Source organism: Argopecten irradians, unplaced genomic scaffold (genome assembly GCF_041381155.1).
Source record: "Argopecten irradians isolate NY unplaced genomic scaffold, Ai_NY scaffold_0598, whole genome shotgun sequence".
Taxonomy (NCBI): Eukaryota; Metazoa; Mollusca; class Bivalvia; order Pectinida; family Pectinidae; genus Argopecten; species Argopecten irradians.
The window spans coordinates 333-27,704 of NW_027188065.1; the positions used below are offsets into that span (position 1 = coordinate 333).

A 27,372-nucleotide genomic window follows, 5' to 3' on the forward strand; every position below is an offset into this window, starting at 1 on the left:
AATTTATTATGAAAATTGCTGTGCCCTTTTTCACTTTAGACCTGCATTAGTGTTATTCTGGTCACAAAAATAAGAATTAAAAAAATAATGATCAATTATTTTAGAAAAAAAAAACATGCCTTTTTCAGGTACAGACCATTTAATATATTGTGACCTGCACTATAGCCAGAATGATTCTGGCCTGTTGACTTAGTCTAGGCCAGAAGCATCGGCTATATGAAAATCTGGAACTCGCCACACTAGACGATGCTGCTACTTTAAGTTTAAGTTCAAATACAGAAACATTACATACATTTCCTCAGGATTTATCTGATACAATGTTTTTTATTAATACATTTAGACAAATAAATATCAAACAAACAAGCTGTGGCATCAACATAATATTTGGCACCCTTTTTTAATTTGTTTTAGTCATTTCAATTGAAGATTGAAACTGTTTTAATGCTGCAAAAATACTAGAAATAACGTTATTTTTCCAGCTGCCTCGGGTTAGAATCCTGAAATTCTTTTGGTTGACACTGATCACGTGGGATCCAATATTTTTCCATATTGGATGCATGGTTACTGACCAAATATGAGATAATGCGCAAAAGTTGCATCGACAAATGTCTAGAATATAAAATTACTCAATTTTTGCTATCACTGCAGAAGTCATTTCCGGATATTTAAACTGATTCCGGGTCCGTTTTTTGTGCCAGTATCCGATTTCCTGTTTTGGTCGAAAGTTGTTTTCCGAAATGTCAAATTAGATTTTTCTGTCATTTGAGTCCGATACTGACTCAATTACAAATAATGTCTATTTGTATACAGGTATCTTTATTCAATCGGGTATGTACATTTTGAAGGATAATTCGAATGTTGTTCACATTGGTGATCATGTCGACATATGTTAGGACGATTTGGCTGCATTCTTATGATTTAAAGTAACATAAACCATAAATATGTACACAATGAATAGTCTAGTATTTGTCATGTGAAGTGTGCTTGGCTGCTATTTGTTGTACTGCGTGTTATGGATAGGAATTTAAAATTCCGAGGAAGTAAGGTTAATTCTGGATTGGGAATAGTATGAGAGAAAAAATCTCTCCCTAATGAAAATGATGAGATTTTCCTCACTGTAGTCGGACTTTTGCAGTGCTGCGAGCGCACGCTCCTAGGGCAATTTAACTTTAACGTAATTATTCAAACACAGGTAGTATAATACCACAAAGAACAGTGAAGATCTATGTAGACATCAACTACATGTATATATATACATGCCTACATCATTCATTTAATTCGATCATTAATTTGTTATTAAAAATAAAAAAAAATAAAAATAATTAACGTATTGACTTTGATTCCATGAATATATTACATACAATGGCACAAAGATACGTCTCTTTCATATATTTATACTAAAATATTAGAAAAAGCGACATGGGCCATCCTTTAACACCACCTTAGAGTGAGTAAGTTAGACAAGAAGGTAAAATAAATATTTGGTCTTTTTATTTATTCCAGGAAAATGTCTTCTGCATCTACTGACCGGCATGTGCTGGTGTTACCGCATATGAATGCTGATGGAATTTTCATACCAGTTTCTGCAGGCGATAAAATAGAGATATCGACCATAAAATCTCAGTTTCCACAAGCCATTGGACTGAAATACAGACGACAGACTCCCAACAGAGCAGATCAAGATGGCCATGAAGGTTCTGGTTGGATGGCAGTAGCTGTCAAAAACGAAGCATTTCTTATTCCTTCAGAAGAAGATGTTTTTCTTGTAACAAGTGCGACTGCTACAGGTTTGTATTTGTTGACAGACAATTTCACATTGTATGTGGACTCCTTTATATTTAGATCTTGATTTTATTTATACCCCTGGATAAAAATCACTTTACCTGGGCATGTTTGCCAGAAAACATGGAAAACACTGACGTTTGTGAACGGGTAACCAGTCCCTCTTTATTTATGTCTCTGCTTATGAGTAAGTGTATATCATGCATTTCTCTTAATTATTCTTTATTCCTTATTAGGTATATTTTGTATATTGTAGATCAGGCCAGAAGCGTCTTGAGAAACACTAGCAGCCTAGCAATGAACATCTCCAGAACATTTGGATCTACACAGAAACTGAAAACTCCAGGAACTTCCCCAATTGGATTTAATCCAAGGATGCCTTTGTAAGTTTTTACGGTAAATACATGTAATTGGGAGAGGCAATGTCCGTCAGTTTGTCTGTAAGTCCATCCGTGGTACGTCCATGCTATATTATGGTGGGTTTATCAGGTAATTTATTATAAAGTTAATTTGTTTGGCCACGAAAGGTATTGCAACTTCTCACAAACCTCTTGGGAGAATTGCACGAGTTCAAATTTTGCATAGTAATATCGTGGTGTGAAGGTGCACATCAAGGGGAGATGATTTCTGTGATATATGTATCTTTTTAGAGTTATGGCCCTTTAAAATGAAATGATTATTTAATTAATATTTCCTATAATTTATATTTTCTATAATTTCTATGGATTAAACACAAACCCTGAGGAAATGTAAAAGGGTGGGAAAAGTTAGGTCATTTTTATTTATATATATATATATCATATGGGAGTGTGAAAATGTTCAAAGGTAACCGTGATCAAAATCAACAATTGCTACTTTCGGTTGATTAGCAATATGCATTACTTTATTTTAGGACATTATATTGTGGGCTATATATGGCCGCTTCATTTTTAGTAATTATCCCCCGTCTCAGAAACGGGAGATATTAATTTTGGTCTGTCCGTCTGTCAGTCGGTCTGTCAGTCTGTAATGCCTTATTTCAATGCAATAATTGCAACATATCTAAAGTGATTTTTGTAACTTGGTCACATGGTTAAATGTCCCAAGGGCTCGGATTAATTTGCTTGGCACTTTTATTGAACCCTTTTAAGCGGAGTTATGGCCCTTTAATTAACGAAAATTTCAAAACAAAAACTTCCAAAAAATTATAAGAAAAAAAAACTTGAAGCAGAATTTATGCTTATTGTTTAACGGAGGGCGGGGCATATAAATTCCACAAATTTGCTTGTTTAGTATTTGCTCAGCTTGTAAAACCTATAGGTAAATGGGCATTATATAATATAATCACACTCTACTATTCCTTTCTGCCCAGGACAAGAAAACAGACGCGAGAAACCTACATGATGAACAGAAACCCAAAGAAACCAAAGGAAGTAACCAAAAGTATTAAGTGTTGTCTAATTAAACGGGTGGAACTGCCATCCTCATTTGCAAAATCTTTGACACTAAGTGAGGGGATTTTTACTTTCTCGACAATCGATGATGAAGAAACAATTAGAAGTAAAATTGCGAGGATTTTGAACATTGAAGCAGAGGACTTTGAGTTCCTTACATGCGCCGGGAAAACTCTGTATGAGCCTCAACTAGGTGGTGAAAGGTGGAATGGTGAAATGTTGAAAACAAATATAGGGCAGGGGAAACTTTATCTCATGATAAAACAGGTAATGAAATGTCATAAAACAGTCAACCATCATGCTTGTACTAAAAATGCATCATTGATTGCCATACTATACTATAATCTAATATAGAGGGCTCCATTTATTTGCATGATCCCTACTTGCATAATCCTCTTAGTTGCATAAAATTAATACGTAATAAAAGCTTATTAAAGTGTACACGGAATGGTTTTGGTATATAAGGCTTGATAAATGTGTCATTGTATAAAATTTAGAATGGAGAAAGTACGAGTTTCATAGCGAATACGGTATTAGAGATAATGCGGCTTTTCTCTAGAACACACCTGAAGCCCCAAGCCATTGACCCCGATTCGGGACCCCTGACCTGTGACGTCACGAGGACAACGGGACCTACTCTACTCGCATAAGATAGAGTGGTGATTTTCTGTGTCTGCCATCTTATATAAACTATTTGTTTGTAAATATCGATTTTTACAGACACAATTACCTGTGTACATGTCCGATACCTATTTAATATTATCCTCAATCACAGATATGAGTTTGGAATACGCTTGAAAATAGTGATTTATACCATGCATATATTGATGTACCTGTCGTAGATAAATGAACATTTCTGCGCGATTTCTGCACAATTATACACAATATAATGTCTATAATAATCCACGTACGTTGCAAATCTACGGTATTTGGAACCACATATACATGAATATTATGTAAAGGATTCTTGACTATGTTATCCAAAACCCGACTCGGGTCGTTGTACTGGTCAAACCCGCTTTACAAATTTCTGACTTTTTCATATAACCTACCCATACGAATTAAGTTATGATTCTAAACAGATTTTTTTGCATATATGTAAATGCATCTACTTATTGCGTTTTATCTTAAATCGATCCATTTTTTTTGACGAAATACATTCAGCTTTCATATAATACAATACATCCGACGACTTGTTGATATTTCGCTCAAGTTCATTTATTAGTGTCTTTAATTGAAAAAAAATAAATCATGCACGAGTCAGACGAAAAAAAGACTGAAGATGTCTAAGTCTGATTCAAGTTGCAGATATCAAGTACAGAACAAAATCAGAACTTCCGAATACCCAATGTCGTGCTGCGTTTATCTCTTTACCTGTATACTGCAGTAACTAAAATGCGTGGTCAACCGAGACTAATGAGGGGGCTAATAACCAGATTACGTAAGAAAGGTGTTTAGTGACCTGTCACGCTTCGTTGATTAGCTCACGTCAGGTGTCAAAAGTAAGATCACAGGTAAGTTAGCGATGGACCATCATTTAATTGTTGTATTATGTCATATTTGTTTACACTTATAAATCCTTGGTTTACAGTAAAATATACCGTTTGAACATAACATATAACAAGTGTATAAATCACTAGATGTATACATAATTGTATATTTCAGAATGACCAATGTATACATTTGTCTCGTATATATATTTCTAGTTATATGTATATGTATTTTTATAACAGAAACTACAAAAGTATTTGCAAATGGCATGTCAAGAAAAACAATGCAAATATGATGCACAATGTCAGAATTTTCATATTTCTGGTAGTTGCTAGATTTTGGATATCCAATTCTTTGTGAATTTCGGTCAATATCGATCATTATATAATACTAATAATGATAATCTGTATGACCAATAAATGTACAGTTGAATATTGTTAAAATAACATATGTTCTCATACATGTACATGTAGCTATAAAAGGAAGATTGACTCGTTACAGCTATAAATGAATTATGTATTTGAAATTCAATTTCTCAAGTGTTTTTTTTTTTTATTTTTTTTTTACTCCCCTACCAATTTATGTCTGTGATATTTACGTGTATTGAACTATGAAATACATTTAACACCTTTTCTTTTCGTTATGCTGATTCTTGAAATCCATAGGCCAAGTGAATTTTTATTTATACAGAAACATATTCAATTATATGACCATCATTTTTCGAATTCGTCTCTTTTTATATGACATTATGAAAATTGAATATTCTCATGGTTTGATAACTTAGTAAGCTGTTAAAACAGAGATAAGATCTCTACTTAAAAGTTTTTACACAAGGTACACCTGGCTTATACCAGAAACATAAATAACTTATAATTTCCGCTAATCTACTTATCTATTTAGCATGATTTCAGTTGCAATATTTCCTATTTTATAATTAAATCGTCACCATAACTGTATACTGTATATATCTGTAAAATTCTCGTAACCCCATTTTAGGAATACATTTATGTCCACCTTTGTGCTATAACCCCACTACCAAACACCTCACTGCCGTTGTCCTCGTGACGTCACATCCGGTTATTCCCCAAATCAGCGTGAGCGGCTGATTCCCTGATTAGCAGTTGATATACAGGTAAAAATCGAGCACTTCGGAGGGCGGTATCTCGGTACTGAAGCGGCCGATTTTCATGCGGTTTTCAACATTCTTGTCAGGAGGTCAAACAGAATAACATATCTAAATATCATTTTCCATTCCGTGTACACTTTAAGATAAAGTAATTTCTTGCTATATTTGTGTTTATGGTCTGTCGACTGACACTATTTTTAGCCGCTGACACTGAGGATTATTATTGCAAAACTTTAAAAATTCAATTAAGAATTAAATAAAAACATTTTTAGTTCACCTGGCCTGAAGGGCTGATGAGCTTAATTTTTTGTCATGGCCCGGCATCTGTCCGCCAAGATTTCCTTAAATTTGCTACTAGTCAAAGTTCTGCATGGATTGTAACCAAATTTGGCCAGAAACATCCTTGGGGGAAGGGGGAAAGAGTTTGTATAAATTTTGGCTCTGACCCCCCAGACAAATCTTTGTTGCCAATCTGAAGTCTTCTAAAATAGATTTTGCAGTCTAATATGATTTGATTTCATTTACTTTGTAGAGAAATAATCACATTCATATCTCTATCAGGACACCTTTTGTATAATCAACTATCTGTCCATCTGTCTACAATTGGTTTTCAGAAAATTGTCCTTGTTAACCATAAGCTAACAATAAGGTCGATCGTTTTGAAATTGGACAAGGTGTGTAATGTTTAATAATGACTAACAATTAAACATTGTATTCAATAGTTTCTTTTTTTTCATGACAGAATTCAGATGAAGTGGATATGGATGATGCCCTTCCTGCACTAGTATCATCAAAGGTTGTACATATAACTTCTATTAGTTGACATTGATCAAACCATTTTTTGCCCCGGTACAAATTAGTCGGGGGGGATATTGTTTTACCCTGATTCTGTCTGTCTGTCTGTTCGTCCATACTTACGACAGCGTTTTATGAGGTAGTTTGATGATTTTTAGGGAAATTTCAAAATTGTCATATAGGAGACGATTTTCTATATTTGATCTGACGATGGGGGGGCTATTCAAATCGCTTTTCGTTCACAGTCCGTAGTCTGTCCATCCGTTAATATTTCTTGTTACCGCTATTTCTCAGAAAGGGATGAAGGGATCTGTCTCAAATTTTATGTGCAGGTTCCTCTAGCATGAACCTTAATTTTAAGTTGGTCCTGTGTTGTGACTGTTCAGGCCCATGATGGGCCGCTTGTAAATGTCATTGATAATTGTAATGATTAAATTTCATTTGAAGAAGCACAGAGATCCACTAGACCACCTGGAGCCGGCAACAGGAACCTGGAGGTCAAGTTCTGATGATCCAATTCCATCAAATTTGGGGACACCAACAGTATGTATTTTTGTGTACACACAGGCCACTATTGTTGTGCTGAAATATATGACTGGGGAAACGGGGGATATTAATTCAATGGCTTTGTCTGTCTGTCTGTAACACTTCGTTTCCGTGCAATAACTGTAACAAATAACCACCGATTTTCTTCAAACTTAGTAACAAGATCGCGACTTTCAGCAGACCTTATTAAGCGGAGTTATGGACCTTTGCTTAAATAAAAAAAAGTCAGTTTCTGCCACTTCCGTACAATAACTGTAATAAATATTAACCGATTTTCTTCAAACTTGGTAATAAGGTTGAATGCCTTAAGTGCCTGGTCAGGTGCGATCAACTCTTTCAGCGGATGTTATTTATCAGAGTTAAGGCCCTTTGATTTACTACTAATGTCATTTTTCTGCAGTTTCTGTGTAATAACTAACAAATGTTAAAACTAATATTGTTAAAACTTGGTAACAAAGTTAAATGCCTTAAGGGCTTAGCCAAGTTTGATTGCCACTTTTGGCAGATCTTAATTAGCAAATTTATGGCCATTTGATTTAATAAAAAAAAAAAGTCATTTTCTGCCACTTCCGTATAATAACTGTAATAAATATTAACCAATTTTCTTCAAACTTGGTAACAAAGTTAAATGTCTTACTTCTGAATAAGACTTCAGTTTAATTTTTCATGTTTCAACCAAGGTTAAACCTAACCTCAAGCTTTCATGGGACAGGGTGTAGGATATCATATATATATTACTCATAGACTACTCCCAATTGCCACCAAAATCTCACTTTTGAGGTTTTTGGCATATATCACGTAGGACCGGCGTCTCTAAATTGATCAAATCGGATTGATCTCAAAACAAAGCAATACTACACAGGAACAATGGCTTTATTTCATTTGATAATGATGAAATTTTATTTTAAGAGAGAGATCCAACAAAACACCAGAGATCCACCAGAATACCAGGAGCATCATCAAATTCCATCAAATTCAGGGACACCGACAGTATGTATCTTTAGGTTGTCTGACGTTATAACTTCGTCTGTTGGGACTGTAAATTTCAAAACAATTATTTTGAAATTAATTACTCCCTCTAAACCACCTGAACAAATTTTAACCAAATCTGGTTTTTTCCAGGTCTTTATAGGGTCCAGTAATTATATAAATGGACCCATTTCCAATTGAAAAACAGCACTGTATTTTCCCAAATTCAGTCACTATTTTCTCAATCGTGGCGTTAAGTTAAAACCCCAAATAATGTCTTATACCTACGACATCAGTAATTGATATCTTATGTCCTTTACCAGTCCATTCCACCTGGAGCATATCATTTTTTAATAATTTACGTTCACAGAAGCGTCTTGATTTCAGTGGCGAAGTTCCACAACATTTGGGACTTAGCAATCAAATGCACCCGGAAAATGGTGGCAATGACATGTTTAATCATGTATATATATGTGTAATTAAAACAAAAAATAATTTATTTTGCTTTTGGTGCGTGCACAATCGGTATTTCATTCGATATAGGACATAGTGCCACAGATTTTTTTCAGGATGCAATAAATCAAAAATACTGTTTGTCAACTGTCCGTTTGTCCCTACAGTGATAGGCTTAGAAAAATGGAGATACATGTATAGCCTTGAAAACACCATTTTGGGCATTGAATTTTCTTGATTTTTATCAGTCGGGTCACTTCCATGCAAAATTAAAAGAATACCAAACAATTAAAAATTGTATCCAAATTGCATAAAGTGTCAGAATATTTAAAAAAAAAAAAAAAAAAAAAAAAAAAAAACGAATCTGAATTGTTCTTTTTTCTGGAATCATGACCGTCTGTTAGTCACACAAGTGCCTTGTTGCAGTATATTATTCTGAATTATGGAAAAGGCCTTGAATTTTGCCCTGTGGCCTTGAAAAGGCCTTACTTGAAGTAACTTTACACTACTGTATATTAGACCCTTATATGTATACGTACATGAAACATGTGATCAACATCAATGAAATACAAGTTCAAACTTGGAAAGTAAGGTTGATATTAACCGTTTGTATTTTTTGTGGATGCGCAAAAAATAATTTGGCCTTACTTTCAAAGATTGAACTTCATTTCATTGATGTTTAGCGTATATTTTATTTACAAATAAGGGTCTAACATATATACTTTAAAATGCATGGAATACATTAAAAAAATTATCCATCAACGAATCGTACATAAAAAACCCATAGCTTGTAGGTAGATCGATCAGCATTAATCTAGATTTTGAAAAATAAATAATAATAATACATAAATTTTACTTAGAACAAGCAGAACTTTGAGTAGTAACTATATACCCTCTATTACATTTTTGTGTACTACACTTTCTGAACGCCTTTTTCTACAGGTGGTCTTTGAAACCAGAAATGTTCGAAATAAGCTGAGTTTATCAAGGAATAATAGTCGGAGGATTCCAGGATCCACGTAAGTTCTGCAAACTTAAAAAGTCTATGAAAGAGCTTGGTACATACTCAGCAAATGACCTCTTACAGCCGTGCTACCCCAACTGAGAACGATGCGTGTATATAAACCCCTACCGCTCTACCGCTGAAGCTAGTTATTTATAGACTCGAGTACTGTCGCCAATCCACAGGTAAATCGCGGGCGCTCTGGCTATATTAGCTGTACCAAACACAATCGTAATTGTTACAAATACCGTAAAAAACTTGCATAACTTACACACCAGTGTACTTTGCACATGTATATTCTCCTAGGGCTGAAAATGCTGAAAAAAAATCTACTATCGGTATATTTTCCGCATTTAAAAATTTGGGGGAAAACGATGTCCGGGGAACCACAAATTCAATGTTATAAAGGTGGTAATTTCATTGCAAAACATTCACAATAAATGCTTGACAACTTGCACAAAGAAGTGTTGTATTTAGAAGAAATATCATATTATAATTGCATTGTGTTTGTTTTCTTTTATTGGCCACTGCCGTAACTGAAACAGTGAAATATATCTTGCAGAACATGTCAAAAACATCGGCAGTCCGCCGTACTCCGTACATGTCAATGTCTGGAGATATTACACATTAATAGTTATCAGAACTATTTGAAAATATTATAATCTAGTTACTTAAAATTGCCACAATACGTTATTAGTGTGTTTGAGATCATTAACAAACTTTAAAGAGCAATCAGATAGCAGATACGTTGGCTTGCAAATAAACATGCACATTGTGAGTGAACTCACTACATTTTGTAGGTAACCAGATCCAAGCTGATGGCTAATTATATAAAACAATACGGTTAAAAATGCCACTAACCTTGTAGCTTGTTAGTTTTGCTGTAATAATATTACAAACCACTTATTGAAAATCCTAAATATAGGACAGTTTAGGACCCATCTTATAAATCCCACGTGTGTTTTGACTTTTTGCACACGGCCTGCAGCCGGGACACATGACGGTTCCATACGTAATGAGCATTGCTAGATCTATGAGTTTCATATGCAATTTTACTAGAAATATGAAGATTTGTTAAAATATCTAAAATAAAGACATACTAGTCAAGTGAATGTTGAAGTAATTTGAAGAATTTTTTTTTTTTTTTTTTAAGTATATACAGACGCATTGTTGATGATATAAAGATCGGTTAAGCTACCTAGCCATTCAGTTTCGTTAAGCTGGAGGAGAGGCCCGAGCGTAGCATCCAGTACCATTTACCTGTGGATTTGGCGACAGTACTTGAGTCTATAAATAACACGGCTATAGTACTACACTCATTCAATACATCGATACAAGTCAGCGGTAGAGCGATAGGGGTTTATATACACGCATTGTTCTCAGTTGGGGTAGCACGGCTGTAACCTCTTTGAGACAAGTCCCCCATGTGCCTTATCTGTACAGTTGTCCAAACTGCAACCCTGCAATATTTTGTCTTCTCAATGGTCATGTTTAAACATCAAATTTGTCCTAATTTTGTCTCCACATGCCGCTTTCCCTGGAAGTTCACCTGTCACGATTTTGGTTCTGCTGTCAAAAAAAGCAAATGTTGATTTTGACCAAATTTGGGGAAACTTTGATGGAATTCAAACCTACTTGGTGAAAACAATCCAGGATTCAATGGACGAAAGCTTAAGTCTACTGAAGATCATCTAGGCCCAATCATATGAATATAACTCGCAGTTCGAACAAGTTTTATAGATAAATTTTATTTTGTTTTTCTTTTCTTTTTTTTTTTTTCTTTTCAATTTTGAGTATATAATACTGCAACATTTTGAGTAAACAAGATAGATCACTGGAAACTTGAGGACATTGCTATTGAAACCCCTTTTGTCGGATTTTTTTTCAGGTCCTATGTGAGCCTGTTCTCCGATGAATATATCCAACTTGACTCTGATTCTGGAGATGAACTTCCTGATCCAGCTGAGAGTTCAAGGTAAGTATTGATCAACTATTGGCCTCTCTAGAGGGGAATATCTGTCTGAAATTGACTACAGTCCCAATTAAGGTGGATTTTGTAAAAATTTATAATTTACGCCATTTCTTCAAAAACTGTTTTGCTACTTCCCCATTAGAAATGTTTTTAGGTCACCTGAGACGAAGTCTCAAGTGATCTATTCTAATCGCCTTTTGTCCGTCGTCGTCCGTCCGTCGTGTGTTCTTAAACAATTTACATTTTCAACTTCTGAAAAAACCGCGGAAGCAATTTCAATGAAATTTTGCACATACCTTCTAAGGCATAAGGCCAATCAAAATTGTGAATTATATGACCCCCACCCCCCAGGGGGCTGTGGGAGGGGCCAAAAGGGGTAAAATTGACCAAAATTTCAAAAATCTTCTTCTCCACTCACAGATGTGGTAGAATTAAATACTCTTCATAGATAGAAAGGTCTCAAGGCCCTCTACAAAAATTGTGAATTATATGACCCTGGGGTCTCCAGTTTCCCCCTGGGGAGGGGGTTAAGTTTACTATAGTTTATATAGTGAAAACACATTTTGGAGCATTATTTGGTCATTTATAATTGGAAATTAGACAAATGTTGTTAAAATTATCCCTATGCGATGGCCATTGAATCCTATTAACAAATTTTCCATGACTGACCCTTAGTGGCGGGGCCACAAGGGGTTAAATAGGCTAAAACTTCAAAAATCTTCTTCTGAAATTCTGGAACTGGTAGAATCAAATACTCTTCATAGATGGAAAGGTCTTAAGGTCCTTTACAAAAATTGTGAATTATATGACCCGTGGGTCTCATGTTTCCCCCTGGGGAGGTGTTGAAGTTTACTATAGTTTATATAGGAAAAACACATTATGAATGTTATTTGCTTATTTTTCATGGGAAATTAGTCAAACTGGGTTAGAATTATTAGCCTGAGATGGCATTTTATCGTCATATCTATATTGGTCCTGACCGACCCCCAGGGGCCAAAGGGGTCAAATAGGCTATAACTTCAAAAATCTTCCTCTGAATTCACAGATTTGATGGAACCAAATACTCTTCATAGCTTGAAATGTCTTAAGGCCCTTTACAAAACGTATGAATTTCATGGCCCTGGGATCTCAGATTTTCCCTTGGGGAGGGAGTCAAATTTACTGTAGTTTATATAACAAAAACACATTTATGAACATTATTTGCTTAGTTTTAATAGGAAATGAGTCAAACTGGGTTAGAATTATTAGCCTGAAATAGCATTTTAACACCATATCCATATTGGTCCTGGCTGACCCCCAGGGAACAGAGGGGCGGGGCCAAAATGGCTAAAATTTCAAAAATGTTCTTCTGAATTCACAGGTTTGATGGAACCAAATAATCTTCATAGATTAAAAAGTGAAATTTATAAAATCACTGACACTGACTGACTTCTAGTTTGGTTTTCATGTTGAACGTTGGCAAAGCAAATTGAAATTTTAAGTATAAAGTTCGGTAACATAATACGTACATTATCAAAATTAAAAACAAAAAAAGAAAATTCTAATACGAAGGTTCAACTTTAAAATTTATTCTAATTTGTAAATACTTTTTACAGATTTGAACCAACTTTGCAATGCTCTTTCTGTATCAGCATTCAGGTGATCGTCAAGGCCTCTTGAGCTTCTTGTTTCCATTTTAATAACACGACTTGTGTTATAATAAAGAAATAACTCCTATATTTATTTTTTTCTTTTCAATTTAATTTTATTAAAGACAAATGAATATCAATGTTCCAGAACACCTTTGTATGATGTTTTTGAAGATGTTACATGCCTCAATTCAAATTTAATAATGTACTGAAAGACATTTTACGTATAAAGTGTTTGAAATGAAAATTACCAACCTAATAGTTTTATTTACCAATAGGTATGTGACCACTATATTATGAACAATTACTTCTAGAGCTACCATGATAAGGTATATATAGTGTAGCGTAAATGTATCATTTAGGCTTTTTCCAATTGCCAAAGCGACATTTAAATTATTTAATTTCTCTGCAATGCTTTCTCCTCATTGTATATTAATATGAGACTTTCTGGAGTTATCTCCCCATTTTACAGTAACAGATTTATTTACAGGCTATCCTCCTTAAGTGCACTGCTAATGAATGTACTAGATATCTAATTAGAGAACACTTTAGGCACTGCTGCATGTCATGAAATGTTTTAGGGAATAACAATTATAAGGCAACATTTGAGGACATGATAACATTGGTTGAAAGTCCTTCTTTGAAAAAGCTCCACCTGAAAGAACTTACTTGCATCTTCTGACTTCCCTACTTAAAAGTATAAATTTAGTCACGGAAATAGAAATAGTTGATAAAAACAAATCCTTAAAAATTGTATATTTTCTAATTGACTGCGCATTACTTTGTTCACTGAAACTTTTTTTTTTTTCAGGATCCCAAATCTTCGTGAGGAATTGGTCGCTCTTAAATCAAAGTTGCATGTAGCAGATGATGGCAACAAAATTACCAAATTCAACATTAACAGACATGACGTAATGGATGGAGCCAGGAGGGCCATAAACAGAAAATCTTTCTGTCCATGGAGAAAGATGTCAGTGAAGTTCACAGACGACATAGAAAGTCCTGAGGGGGCAGTCGATGAAGGAGGTCCAAAACGTGAACTTTTGAGATTACTGCTGAAAAATATTCAGTTTTCAAATATATTTGAAGGTCAAGAAACACATAGACTTTTAAGTCTTAATCCAAACGGTATGAAACATAATGATAACTTGCAGTAGTATGACCCAAGTGGTCGATCTTGAAGTATAACCTAGTGGTGTACAAGAAAGACAATGTCTTTTGTAATTGTCCTGTCAATCTGTCCGTCTATCTGTATGTTCACAATTGGTTTCCGCCAATTGTGTCACAAACTGTTTTAAAAGCCGAATTTAAAAAAAAAAGTACATTGCTGATGGTATTTATTTTAAAGCTAGTGCATTATCCATTTAAATTTGTTCTCCAAAATCTAGGATGGCCGTCAGAGTCACACTTTCAGTTCACCGTCCACAGGGCCCATTCTGAAGGACATTATTTTTAGTTACAAGCAATTATGTATAGTCTTGTTATCAAATTTAGTAGTATATAGTTGTTCTCTATGGGACTTAGTTATGTATGATCCTACTGGAGATCTCTTGTTCTACTTTTAGCACTAAGCTCGGGAGCATATAAAGATGCTGGAACAATTATAGCCATGTCGATAGTTCACGGAGGACCAGCTCCAAAATTCTTCAACCAGTTGCTGTTTGACATGATGGTTGGACGAAAAGTGCATCCCACGCTGGAGGATGTTCAAGACATAGATATGAAGGGAAACATAAAAAAGGTGATTTTGAAAATATGAATACATTATGTAGCGAAGCTTTAAATATATTTAACCTAGGCATTCTGTCCGTCCGTCCTTCTGTCTGTTAACAATTCTTGTTATTGCTATTTCTCAGAAAGTGCTGAAGGGATCTTTCTCAAATTTCATATGTAGGTTTCCCTGGGGCCCTAGTTGTGCATATTGCATTTTGGGACCAATCAGTTAACAAGATAGCCGCCAGGCAGCCATCTTGGATTTTGATATTAAACGTTTGTTATCGCTATTTTTTAGAAAGTGCTGAAGGGATCATTCTCAAATTTAATATGTAGGTTCCCCTAGGACCCTTGTTATGCATATTGCATTTTGGGACCAATCGGTGTACAAGATGGCCACCAGGCAGCCATCTTGGATTTTGATAGTTAAAAGTTTGTTTTCACATTTATATATCTTAGAAAGTACTGAAAAGATCGTTCTCAAATTTCATATGTAGTAATATGTTGTACCCAGTAGTAAAAGTTTGAAAAGCAGAGAAAAGATCCCTCTTTCCATTGTCAGAAGTAGATCATTCTTTGGTGGGCGCCAAGATCCCTCTGGGATCTCTTGTTGCTACTTGTCATTCAATGCTATTTTCCATCTAATCAGCTGAAGGATTGTACCAACCTGGAGGATATTGACTTGAATCTGTCCAGTGCTGGATTATCCACGATAATGAACATCAGTGGGTGTTGGCGGCCAGTGAGGAATTTAGAGGACAGGGACTTTCTTGTTCAGGACCTGCTACATTTTGTGGTTGTGGGGAGAGTCACAGAAGCCCTTTCACAGTATGTTGTCGTAAATCTAATATATTGTATGTATGTTGCAACCTTAAATTTACTATGGTTATCTACCTTGAGGGCCCTTGCTGACGAGTCATTATTCTAGTTATGCAGAATCAAGTGCCTTTTTAAGGCCCTGTTGTATAGAAAACTGGAAAATATTAATAATTCTCTCATATCCATGGGTGTAAGACTGATTTATCCATGGAAGATGGCCTTGAAAAATGGAGTTTAACCCTTGAAAATAGCATAATTCTGTAAGTTCCATCAATTTATTTAAAAACTTTTTTTACACTTTGATCAGCGTTACATTTTGGAAAATCTAAAGTTCTCAGATTTTGGTATTTGTCACTCAAGTTTAATAGCAGCACAAATGCTTGGATGACGTACAGGGATTTAGATAGTGAAGAATAAAGGTTGTACTATTAAGGCAAAAAATAAATAAAAACTTGATTCTCAGACCGTCCCTCATCTGTTTAGAGCCCTCTCATTTTTTATCCCCTCGCTACGGGGATATAGCAATGCAAATGAGGGCGTGTTCGTGTGTCCCAAAATGGTTGGTCAACGATAACTGTTGAACTGTTCCATGGATCTTCGTCAAACTTTAATATTAAGTATGGAGATCGTCCAAGGTCACTCTCAAGGTCAAACTTCAGACAAACATCTTTAAAATCATCTAATTAAAATTCATACTGTCTGTGTGGCCAATATAATATGCATGAGCAAGGCATCAGCTGCAGTCTCATTGGCCGGCTATAAAAAGTCTCTTCTCAGGACGACATTGTACATCTTTATATGGATATGCCGTTGCTATTCAAACATATACAACTATAGACGTCTAAAAATGGTCTTAGGGCACTCTGGTGTCCATGATTATATATATATAATCTGTGACTATAATTCTCAGATCCCTGTGGTCATAAACACTGAAGTATTTTCATAGGAAATTAGTTATATTTAATTAGAAAATGGGTTATAAATGTAAAATGGAGCAAGAATAATCGGTTAATCCTTATTTAGAGTAACATTTCAACAAATTACTTAGATTGACTTTGGCTTTGTGAAAAAATAAAAAGCATCGTCATCTGTTTTGTTGACAAATAGAATAATGTAAAAAAAGACTCCCTCCCTTATCTCTTTTGAGAAAACTGGGCCTGAGAACAAAGTAATTAATTTTTATGACCGAAAAGTTTATTTATATTTCTGATTATATTGAAACTTAATTTCAGGTTGACTTTGGGGTTAAAGACTCTTGGGCTCTATGACAGAATGAAGGAAAATCCAGCCGTTTTCGAGGAGGTGTTCCTCAATAACTCAAATGCTGAAATCGCAGCAGCTACGATGGAGGCCATCTTTGTTGACATCACCTTTTCTCTGGCCGGTAGTAACCGGAGAAAAACAGAGGAAAAGATAGTTGGGTTCTGGAGGGACTTCCTACTTGATATAGAAGGTAATCAGAGATTTGATTCTGGAATCCCGAGATTTCAAAAGCTATATTAAAGGTCAGTGTATCCCCTTGCAACAATTTTGCGTGGTGATATTACAACACAAATATTTCCATCTTTCTGTGTGTGGGAATTAACACTCCGTCACTGTTTTCTCTGTGCCATAAGTATCAATCTGCACTCATTTCAATTGAAAGATATTTTTTCCTTTATATTCCATTGAAATTACTATAAAAAAGATCAATTACTTGAATAAATAGTTACTTTTGGGAAACAACATTCAAATGTTATGAAGCTCGAGTTTGACAGGTTATTGTTTAATACATATATTTATTTATTTTTCTGTTGTGTAATATTAAGTTATTCCTTTTCAGAAAATAGTACTGAACTAGAACTAAATCTAAGTGAGGTGCTTGCTTTTGCTACTGGGGCAGATAGTGTTCCTTTGTTGGGGTTTGACCCATCGCCATCGATTACATTTACTGAATGTGGACGTTTTCCAAGGGCCAACACATGTGCAATGGAAATTGCTCTACCGTTAAATGTGACATCCTTTGAGGAATTCAAAGAATCAATGATCTTTGGAATAAAAAACTCACCAGGATTTGGAAAAGCATGAGAGTGGATTTATCCTTGGCCTTTTCATGTCACAACCAGTACCCCAATGCAAACAAGGAGTATTTAAACTTCAATGACTCTTTGCGGTGCCCTTGTTTGATATGTTGACTAAGCACGTGAACAACCATTTGTGATGATAAAAAGTAAAATATTTCTGTGAACTATATAGATAATTATTTTCCAAATTATTATTGCTGATAGCAATTGTTTTTTTGTGTTCACTTGGACTTTATTCTTTGAAAAACACTAGTCTTTTTTTATACTCCCACTATTTAGCAGAATTCCACTGTTTATATTTGCCAAGGCCGATATGTTTTGAATTATGCATGATGATAGCCTACAGTATGTAGATGTGCAATAGGGGTACCGGTTTTAATGTTTTTTTGTTAGAACATTACATATGTCTTTGTAGCTATGACATTGTCAATATGCAGAAACACAGAATCATATTACTAAAAAAGCAATTAGTATACCAATTGATTAGGTTAGGTAAAATTTAACTGTATTACCAAATCGTTCAAATATGTTTTAAATCAATACAGGTTCTTGCTTATACCGTGCATCCAATCGTGTACGGTACTTTCCAGGGACATAATTGTTTTTCGTACTTTTCAAACAGGAGGGAGGCTTGTGTTACGGGCAGCCATCTATTAATCGTTTTAGAATGTTTATTATACATTTTATGTTTTGATGATGTCACTAGTTTTTAAGTTTGGAATACATGATGTAAATAAATGACTCAAAAATTCATACTTTTGTTTTTTTATGTACCTACTTTTTTATGATATAACACGTTCACTAGAATCAACATAAGATTCAGGTAACATGGCAGGGGAAAAAAGGGTCCGTCGGCAAAACTTTAAAATAAGTTTTCTTATTTTTGAAATATTTGCTATTTAAATACCTGGGTAATATGTAGAAAGCCTTGATTTCTGTATGAACCCTGTATTTACAACACAGAAAAAATTTCTTTCAAATTCTGCAATTAAAATGTTAATAGGGTCAACAGGAAAATCTAGGTTACCTAAAACGAAGCTAATTTTGTTTGGCCTAAACCAAGTAGCCACCTAGCACTGCTGAGATTTGGATCCAATAGAAATGTATCATTTTTTGATGGCAGTACGTATTAGATTTTAAACCAAACTTCACATGCCTGTTTGTTCATTGTTAATGTCTTTGAGACTGGACGTTATCGGCCGAAGGTCAATCATTTCAAGATTGTCCTGTGGGTTGATGGACCATGGTCCGAGGATGATGCCTATTGAAGGTCAAGGTCACAAGGTGAATCTTAAGCTTAAAAATTCAGCTTTTGACCTTGACCTTCAATAGGCATCATCCTCGGACCATGGTCCATCAACCCACCAGGTACTTGGATCCATTTGACGGTTCTGCTTTATGGCATTTGGCATTGACCTTCGATTTATTTCCCCCATTTGAATGATCGGTATTAATAATATTAAAAGTGCCTTTTTTCTTTCAGTATTTTTGTTCACATGTGTTCTTGGTAGGTTCAAACATTGCCTCGTGATGTTATTTTTTAAAACAAATTTGATTTCCTCTTGTCCGAAAACCATACATGAACGTTTATATATAGACCCAGACTGCATTTTATACACCTCACTAAACACGATATATGTCAATTGGATGGATGTGCACCCTAAAAAGTCCTTGGTATTTTTACTGTCTGTATAAATGTATATGTATTTCGGACAATTCCAGATAGATATGAAACAATTTTATTGACAGGCAAACTCTGGAAGTTCCATGAACACATTCACACAGATTCTTATTGCACAATGAACAACATTTCTTTGGTAAATACTTCAACATTTTTATTAGAATCAAGATCTTTATATAATTAAAAGCATGTTCAGCTTTATGCAGCTAAAAGTGGTATGTGGATAGGCTAGATTGGGATACATTCCCTTAAAAGTTGTTTGCACAGATAAGGACTAGACATTTATTTCAGACAATTCCAGATGGATATGAAACATACCATTGGCAGGCATAGTTTAAACTTTACTAAAGCTACCAAGAACACATTTCTACAAAGTTGTTATGGCAAAATCTCTTTCAACCAATTTGCAATCAAAACTTTGTAGAAATGTGATCTTGGTAAGAGAATTTGATAAACCTGATGTACACATGTACGTCATAAGAGACGACTAAGCTAAAAAAAAAAAAAAATGTACCGGTATGTTTCAGGTAACCCTTCCTACCCTAATTTTTCTGTGCCTACCTATCTTTTCTATTGGCATTTGCAAAACTGAATTCTTCAAAATTAGTCTCAATATTACATGTAATCCATACTGGACACCATATTCAAACGAATAATATTGAACATATTGGATAAATTCCTTCTAATTATGAAGTCAGAAGGTAATAATGGATGGAAAATTGGAAAACAAAATTTAAAAAAAAAAGTCCCTACCTACCTACCCTATCCTTTCCCCGACATGTGACCTGAAACATACATATTTTTTTGCCTAACTACTGATCTTTAATCTTTTTAGAGGACCATGGTACATCATTTTACCAGATATGAGGAAGATTCTGTGGACGGTTTTGTTGTTATTGTGTATACACAATTTTGTTACATTTTACGTATGTACACCATTTTGTGACGGATGGACACAAACATTACAGCTACTTTGACCTTGACCTTTTCAGCTATGAACTTGACCTTCACGAGGCGTCATCCACAGACCAAGCTGCATTAGCCAACCAAGTATGAAGATCAATATTGGATGGTTCTTCTTTTATCGTGAAGAATCTTGGTAACATTTCAGCTTCTGTGACCTCGACCTGCGTCTCAAGTCTAATGAAATATACATCATGTATTCTTCACACAGTTAAGAGAAAGTCCTGAACAATATTCCTTGCTAACAAATAAATATTAATTCCAAAATCTTCACAGTTTGACAAGGGGTCATCACAGTGTTCCCTTAACATTGCAATAAGATGCTCCTTCTGCTCATCGGACTGAACCTGCAGGTCAATTTCAGGGATGTTAATCTCATTTGCATCATCTCCAGCAACATAAATTTCATCTGGATCTATTCCAAATGTCTGAATACTTTGAGAATTCAACACATCACTTACAGCTAAGCTGTTTTGTCTCTCGATGTCAATCATTCCATTCACCCATATTCTTTTAGGAGTCCATCCTCGTTCTGTTCTTAGTCCGTGGTGGTTATATGCTTCTGTAAATTCACATAGTCCAGCATTGATGCGCGGTAAATAAACAAATTGGAGGCAAAACAAATCTACCTCGTTGTTTACATCTAAAACAGAAATGCTCTCCATGTAATAGAAAAGGCTATAATAGGTTTGTACAATTCCATAATATACATCCCTCCATAACCTCTCTATTCTACTGTTGTGTACTGACCTGCCACCAATAAAACTACCCCTGTTGTTTCCTCTACTATTTTCCATGAACTGCTTAACAAGCACATTTTCGCTTCCATGATCTCCTCGAACCCTTGATGGGAGTCCATACTTGTCAGTAGCTTCTATAAACAAATTAAGCACATTATCCGCCCATTATTTCCTGAACAGCACAAGAAAACTATTAATCTACTGAATCCATCGATTCCTCCATGGGTAACCATTCGCCAACGGATCAAGGCATGGTGGCCATCTATGTGCCAGAGGCTGTTTGGACCTGGTACACTATACTTCCTTCTCCGAGCCATCAATCCCCACCTCAGAACAGAGCTGGCAGGGTCCATCTCGCGCAGTATTTTCTGAACAAGCCTTTTCGGAACTGAAATTCCTTTTGCACGTAAATGTCCCTGCATCATTGATAAACCGCAATGTGGGTGATTTTGATAAATACTACACATTTCATTTGACAGGTCTTCATCACTAATATCTGTAAATCTTAACAAACCAATGTTCATTTCTTTTAGTTTCCTCCAAAGTGTTGTTCTGTCTATCATAAAGCATCTTGCTATATCTTTTTTTTTGAATCCAATTGAAAATAAAAAATGAATCTTTTCCATGTCAATTATAACAGATGGTCGACCGATTCCAGTGTTGGAAAGTTGTACACATGTAGCAATGGCTGTAGGTTCACTGGGTGTACCATGAACTACTCTTGAAGTATTCCATACCTGGGAAATTGTTTTGAATGAAGAAATTAGTATTTTAATGTTTTCCGATAATTCTTGATTAGCGTTTCTTTCCCTCAAATGAAAATTGATGTATTCCAAGGACTGCAGAGCTGAATCCAGGTGTTCTTGACAATACTCCACATCACCTGGAGTAGGATTGTCTTTTTTGTCCTCACAATAATTCAAAAGATCAGACAAAGACGAAAAAAAATTCTCAAAATCAGATTGTTGTAGATTTTGATCTGAAGCCATGACATATTGAAACTATACTCCTTTCTAGTAAATTGGTATTGGAGTTTCCCAAGTGATGTTACCAAGGGCGATAAATTGAGAGAGATACAGACTCAGAGTATGATGTAAACATGCCATCCGTGAGACAACGGGGTGCGCCATCGCCCGGTAACAAGGCAGTGTAATAACCACAGGCAACTGAAAAACAAAATAAAAAAATTAAGGCAGTGCAACGGTTGTAATCATGGGCAACTGAAAAAAAATCAAAACGAGATCCATACAGATCTACATGCCCACTATCAATCCTTACAGTATTCACAAGTTGAAATCAAACTTCCAAGATGACCATAGGCAGCTGTATTGAATATCTAATTTAACCTAAAATGTTTCATCTGCGACAGCGTACTGTTGGTATGATTATAAATTTTAAATAAATTAAAAGCTAATTATTGATTATAAGAGTGGAGATAATTAACTCATATTTGATCATGTGTTCTGAACTGAACATATTACAAGTGAATCTAGTCTAAATTACATTTCAAGACACTTATATTGTTATAATGTACAACAAAATAATAAGCATTGTATTAAATTATAAATTAAATGCAGCATAATGAATTGGGCCAAAATTAAAATATTGTTTGTGTGTGATTTACGAACAACCCACTCAAAAGCTCCTACTCAAAGAATTTTTTGGCTCCTCTCAAATTACAATTTTTATTTTATTCAATTTTTCAAAAACCTTTGGGTTACCAATTACAATTGTAAATGATAATAATAGTTCTTGTGAAAATAAAGTAAGTTCACTTATGTTTTATAATTAAGGACTCTTCAACGAGGATAGAAGCCAAAAAGTGTAGCTCAGAAGCGCTGTTGTGCAAACGATTACATAATTGATAATTTGTACATTGTAAGTTGGTCTCAACCAATGATCCATGATTTTCCAACTGATTCCGAATACTAAGCCAGAGGTTACATACAATTTGGAGTGTGATGTTTGCGTCCCTTGGAGTAAGCCATAAAACAGAGGTCTACCAAGCTTGATGATTAAAGGTACAGTAGTGGAGGTCTTGAAAATCAGTAAAAATCACAAACAGGGAAACTTTGTGCTGAGATCTAATGAACACGATGGGTAATATTAACATGTCATAGGCGGTAAGTCCTATATCAAAATGATCTTGATGAACTGCAGTTTCATTCTACCAGCATTGTTCTTTACGAAAATGTTTCGGATCGGAGTTATTATATGATAAACACTAATTATACTATACAGTTCAGTGTAAGCTAACTTTTACACCTAGTGCACTAGTAGTAGTGCAGTCAGGGCAAGAAATATCCCATGTCCGATGGCCAGAGACCAGTAAAATATGCTCCTGGGCAAGTGAAAATTGGTGTAAACTTGCCCGGTTTTAATGTTATTTTCCCTGTTTTGGGTAAAATTAGACTGAAATCTTAAATTCGGGCAAGTGGTTTTCAAAATAAGTTTCTTGCACTACTTTTGAACTAGGATTTTAAGGAGTGCACTACATTTAAATTACAGGTAAACTAGTAGTGCACTACATCCAGATAGGTGATTGACATCCAGATAGGTGATTGACACCAAAATCTCCAAACAGGTATTGGGCAGTACCAATTGCCTGTGGATTCTCACCTGTGGATGTCTGGTAGCTACACTTGTATATGTAGTAATCTATAACTACTATTGCCCAAGACAAAACCAGCATCTTTTTTTTTTGACAAAACCTATTAAAACTTTTAAATATTTTATGATTACCTACAAAACAAATACTAACTTAACATTTTACCACACTTAGATGACATTTTATTTAAGTATGGATTTGGGTCATTTCTCCTCTGACAAGCCTATTTCCTGTGGTTGACCTATTTTGAATCGAAAAAAAAATCAACATAATTCTCATTTTCAGAACAAAGTGCATTAAAATTTACTTTCTTTGCTCCATAAAGTCAGTTTTAAGCCTCAAACATAACCTTTCCTGTAAAGATATCTCTAACAAGATAATGTAAGAGAAGACAGCAATTTGGAACTTTTTTGAGACTGACTCATACATATGTATATATTCAAGCTACATTGTAGGTTATAATCACATCCTTTTCTACTATTCTATTATAAATGGCCCTTTCCAGAGAGTGTTACTATAGGGGAGACAGGGTATATCAATATGTAACGACTTGTTTCGCTACGACCGTAGTCTTTAGTGTAGAGTAAGAATGATACAATTAATTTGTTTTGCTCTGGGTTCGACTGCCGCGTTAGCTTGCAGATTCCTATGTCTCGCTACAATATTCAATGGTACTAGTGAGTATGGACAATGGACGACATCAAATTCATTTAACAGTTTATTAATATTTAACATGTGTAAAGGTGACAACAAGAAAATACCCGCGTGGCTCAGTGGGAAGTACTGTGAAATGGACAATTTTGCTGCTAATATTCTAACGTTTTCGCTATCAGAATTAACTCCTACCCATCAATGAAAGACCGAGCACGTGGCGCTACACACCGGGCCGATTATCGATAGTTTAACCTCCAATTTCACAAACACCGTTCTCCAGCGAAGATTCTCAAAATATCTCCTTAACGGTTAACCCCGAAACACAACACAGGAGGCTCCCACTCTTTTCCAGCCTACCAACGGCTCTCAACACAAGAGTGAAGACTTTTACTTACTATCGAAACCCGTCTAAAAGCGAGACATGCCAAGTCCGACATTGCACAATTTCACAAGTATTTCAACCTCAAAAATATAGCAAAAATATCGACTGACAGCGAAAAATACACACACAGTAATGTTGATGCATTTCCATACTATACGATAACAGCAAATTAGGGAAAGGATGGGCGACAAATATATAAAAATTACATAGGACTCAAAAACACAACCCTCACCTCTCAAGGCCCGGTAGAAAACTGAAAGCCTCGGCGCAGTCCCGAGATCTCGTGCACAGCAAATTCCCGCCAAAGTCCCGGTTAATATAATTTCCGGAAAATATAGCAACGAAGCGCACCGCAGCTTCGTTACATACCCCCCAACCACCTAGACAGGCTGCGACCCGTAGCCGTAAAACTGATCCAAGGGAGATAATTTGGAAAAAAAAAATAACCCAAAAAGTTCCTAACAAAAGTTGAAACATTTAAAGCCAAAAGTAAGATGCACAAATTTCGAATTTGGAAGTATCCAGTTCACGAACTCGAACTAGAATAAAAATAGAATGAAAAAAAAAAAACTAAATTTTAAAGAACCTATCTATCCTGTTCACAAACTCGAACTCGAACTAGAATAAAAATAGAATGGAAAAAACCAAACTAAATTTTAAAGAACCTATCTATCCAGTTCACGAACTTGAACAAGAATAAAAAAAATAGGATGGAAAAAACCAAACTAAATTTTAAAGAACCTATCAAGGGAGGTAATTTAAGGAAAGAAAAACCTTAAGTTCACAAAATCAAACATCTCTTAATAAAGGGAGGTAATCCAAGAAAAAAAAAAATCCAAAATTTTGCACAAAGACAAACATGCCTTAATAAGGAAACGTCAACTAAGGAAAAAGAAAAAGAAACAAGAGGCCCATGGGCCTTAACGGTCACCTGATTTCAGATACAGAATGAAACAAAGACATGCATATAAACACTATATATTGGCCCATCAGGCCCTTGAAGTCAGTCAGTGATTTTATAAATTTGACTTTTTAATCTATGAAGATTATGTGAATTCAGAAGAAAGATTTTTGAAATGTTATCAATTTTTGACCCCTTTTGGCCCCGCCCCTCTGGTCCCTGGGGGTCGGCCAAGACCAATATGGATATGATGTTAAAATGCTATCTCAGGCTAATAATTCTAACCCAGATTGACTAATTTCCTATGAAAAATAGGCAAATAATGTTCATAAAAGTGTTTTTCCTTTATAAACTATAGTAAATTTGACCCCCTCCCCAGGGGAAAATCTGAGACCCCAGGGTCATATAATTCACAATTTTTGTAAAGGACTTTAAGACCTTTCCATCTATGCAGAGTATTTGATTCAACCAGTTCCAGTATTTCAGAAGAAGATTTTTAAAGTTTTAGCCTATTTGACCCGTTTTAATTGGCCCCATCCCTAAGGCCCCTGGGGATCAGTCATGGAAAATTTGTTGATAAGATACAATGGCCATCACATAGGGATAATTCTGACAACAATTGACTAATTTCCTATTTTAATGACTAAATAATGTTCATAAATGTGTTTTTCCTATATAAACTAAAGTAAACTTAACCCCCTCCCCAGGGGGAAACATGAGACCCAAGGGTCATATAATTCACAATTTTCATAAAACACCTTAAGACCTGTCCATCTATGAAGAGTATTAGATTCTACCATTTCCAGTATTTAAGAAGAAGATTTTTAAAGTTTGAGCCTATTTGCCCCTTTTGGCCCCACCCCTCTGCCCCGAGGGGGTTGACCAGGACCAATATAGATATATGATAATAAAATGTTATCTCAGGCTAATAATTCTAAACAAGTTTCACACATTTTCTAAGAAAATTGAGCAAAATATGCTCATAAATGTGTTTTCCCTATATAAACTATAGTAAACTTGACCCCCTCCCCAGGGGGAAACGTGAGACCCCAGGGGCATATAATTCACAATTTTCATAAAACACCTTAAGACCTGTCCATCTATGAAGAGTATGTGATTCTACCATTTCCAGTATTTAAGAAGAAGATTTTTAAAGTTTGAGCCTATTTGACCCCTTTTGACCCCGCCCCTAAGGCCCCTGGGGGTCAGTCATGGAAAACTGGTTAATAGGATTCAATAGCCATCTCATACTGATAATTCTGACAATATTTGACTCATTTCCTATTACAAATGATCAAATAATACTCAAAAATGTGTTTTCCCTATATAAACTATAGTAAACTTAACCCCCTCCCCAGGGGGAAACCTGAGACCCCAGGGTCATATAATTCACAATTTTTGTAAAGGACCTTAGGACCTTTCTATCTATGAAGAGTATTTAATTCCATCACATCTGTGAGTGGAGAAGAAGATTTTTGAAATTTTAGTCAATTTTACCCCTTTTGGCCCCTCCCATAGCTCCCTGGGGGGTGAGGATCATATAATTCACAATTTTGATTGGCCTTATGCCTTAGAAGGTTTGTGCAAAATTTCATTGAAATTGCTTCCGCAGTTTTGGAGAAGAAGTTGAAAATGTAAATTGTTTACGGA

The 27,372-nt window shown here is 35.2% G+C and overlaps 1 protein-coding gene and 1 pseudogene across 4 annotated transcripts; one reads left to right on the forward strand and one right to left on the reverse strand.

Moving 5' to 3' along the window:
- Positions 1-347: 347 nt before the first annotated feature.
- On the forward strand, positions 348-18,546 carry LOC138313094 (uncharacterized). 4 transcript variants are annotated; one of them, XM_069253740.1, is made up of 14 exons: positions 348-828; positions 1,504-1,787; positions 2,039-2,165; positions 3,134-3,482; positions 6,575-6,628; positions 7,075-7,170; positions 8,083-8,163; positions 9,538-9,614; positions 11,487-11,573; positions 14,010-14,326; positions 14,764-14,939; positions 15,561-15,739; positions 16,963-17,183; positions 17,553-18,546. In XM_069253740.1, the coding sequence occupies exons 2-14, from the start codon at positions 1,508-1,510 to the stop codon at positions 17,795-17,797; spliced, it is 2,289 nt and encodes a 762-aa protein (XP_069109841.1). In that variant the 5' UTR covers positions 348-828; positions 1,504-1,507; the 3' UTR covers positions 17,798-18,546. The 4 variants fall into 4 exon arrangements, with proteins under 4 accessions (XP_069109841.1, XP_069109842.1, XP_069109843.1 ...); XM_069253742.1 differs by lacking the exon at positions 348-828 and having other exon boundaries at positions 1,362-1,787; positions 14,010-14,233; XM_069253743.1 differs by lacking the exon at positions 348-828 and having other exon boundaries at positions 1,362-1,787; positions 14,010-14,224.
- Positions 18,547-19,416: 870 nt separating this feature from the next.
- Positions 19,417-22,382, reverse strand: LOC138313096 (uncharacterized; annotated as a pseudogene).
- Between the last annotated feature and the right edge of the window lie 4,990 nt (positions 22,383-27,372).

Bases quoted from the DNA above. Each gene is read 5' to 3' on its own strand.
- LOC138313094 (XM_069253740.1), top strand. From the start codon at position 1,508: ATGTCTTCTGCATCTACTGACCGGCATGTGCTGGTGTTACCGCATATG. The intron at 7,171-8,082 runs GTATGTATTTTT...TTTTATTTTAAG, and splicing joins CAAATTTGGGGACACCAACA to AGAGAGATCCAACAAAACAC. The intron at 14,327-14,763 runs GTATGAAACATA...TTCTACTTTTAG, and splicing joins TTTAAGTCTTAATCCAAACG to CACTAAGCTCGGGAGCATAT.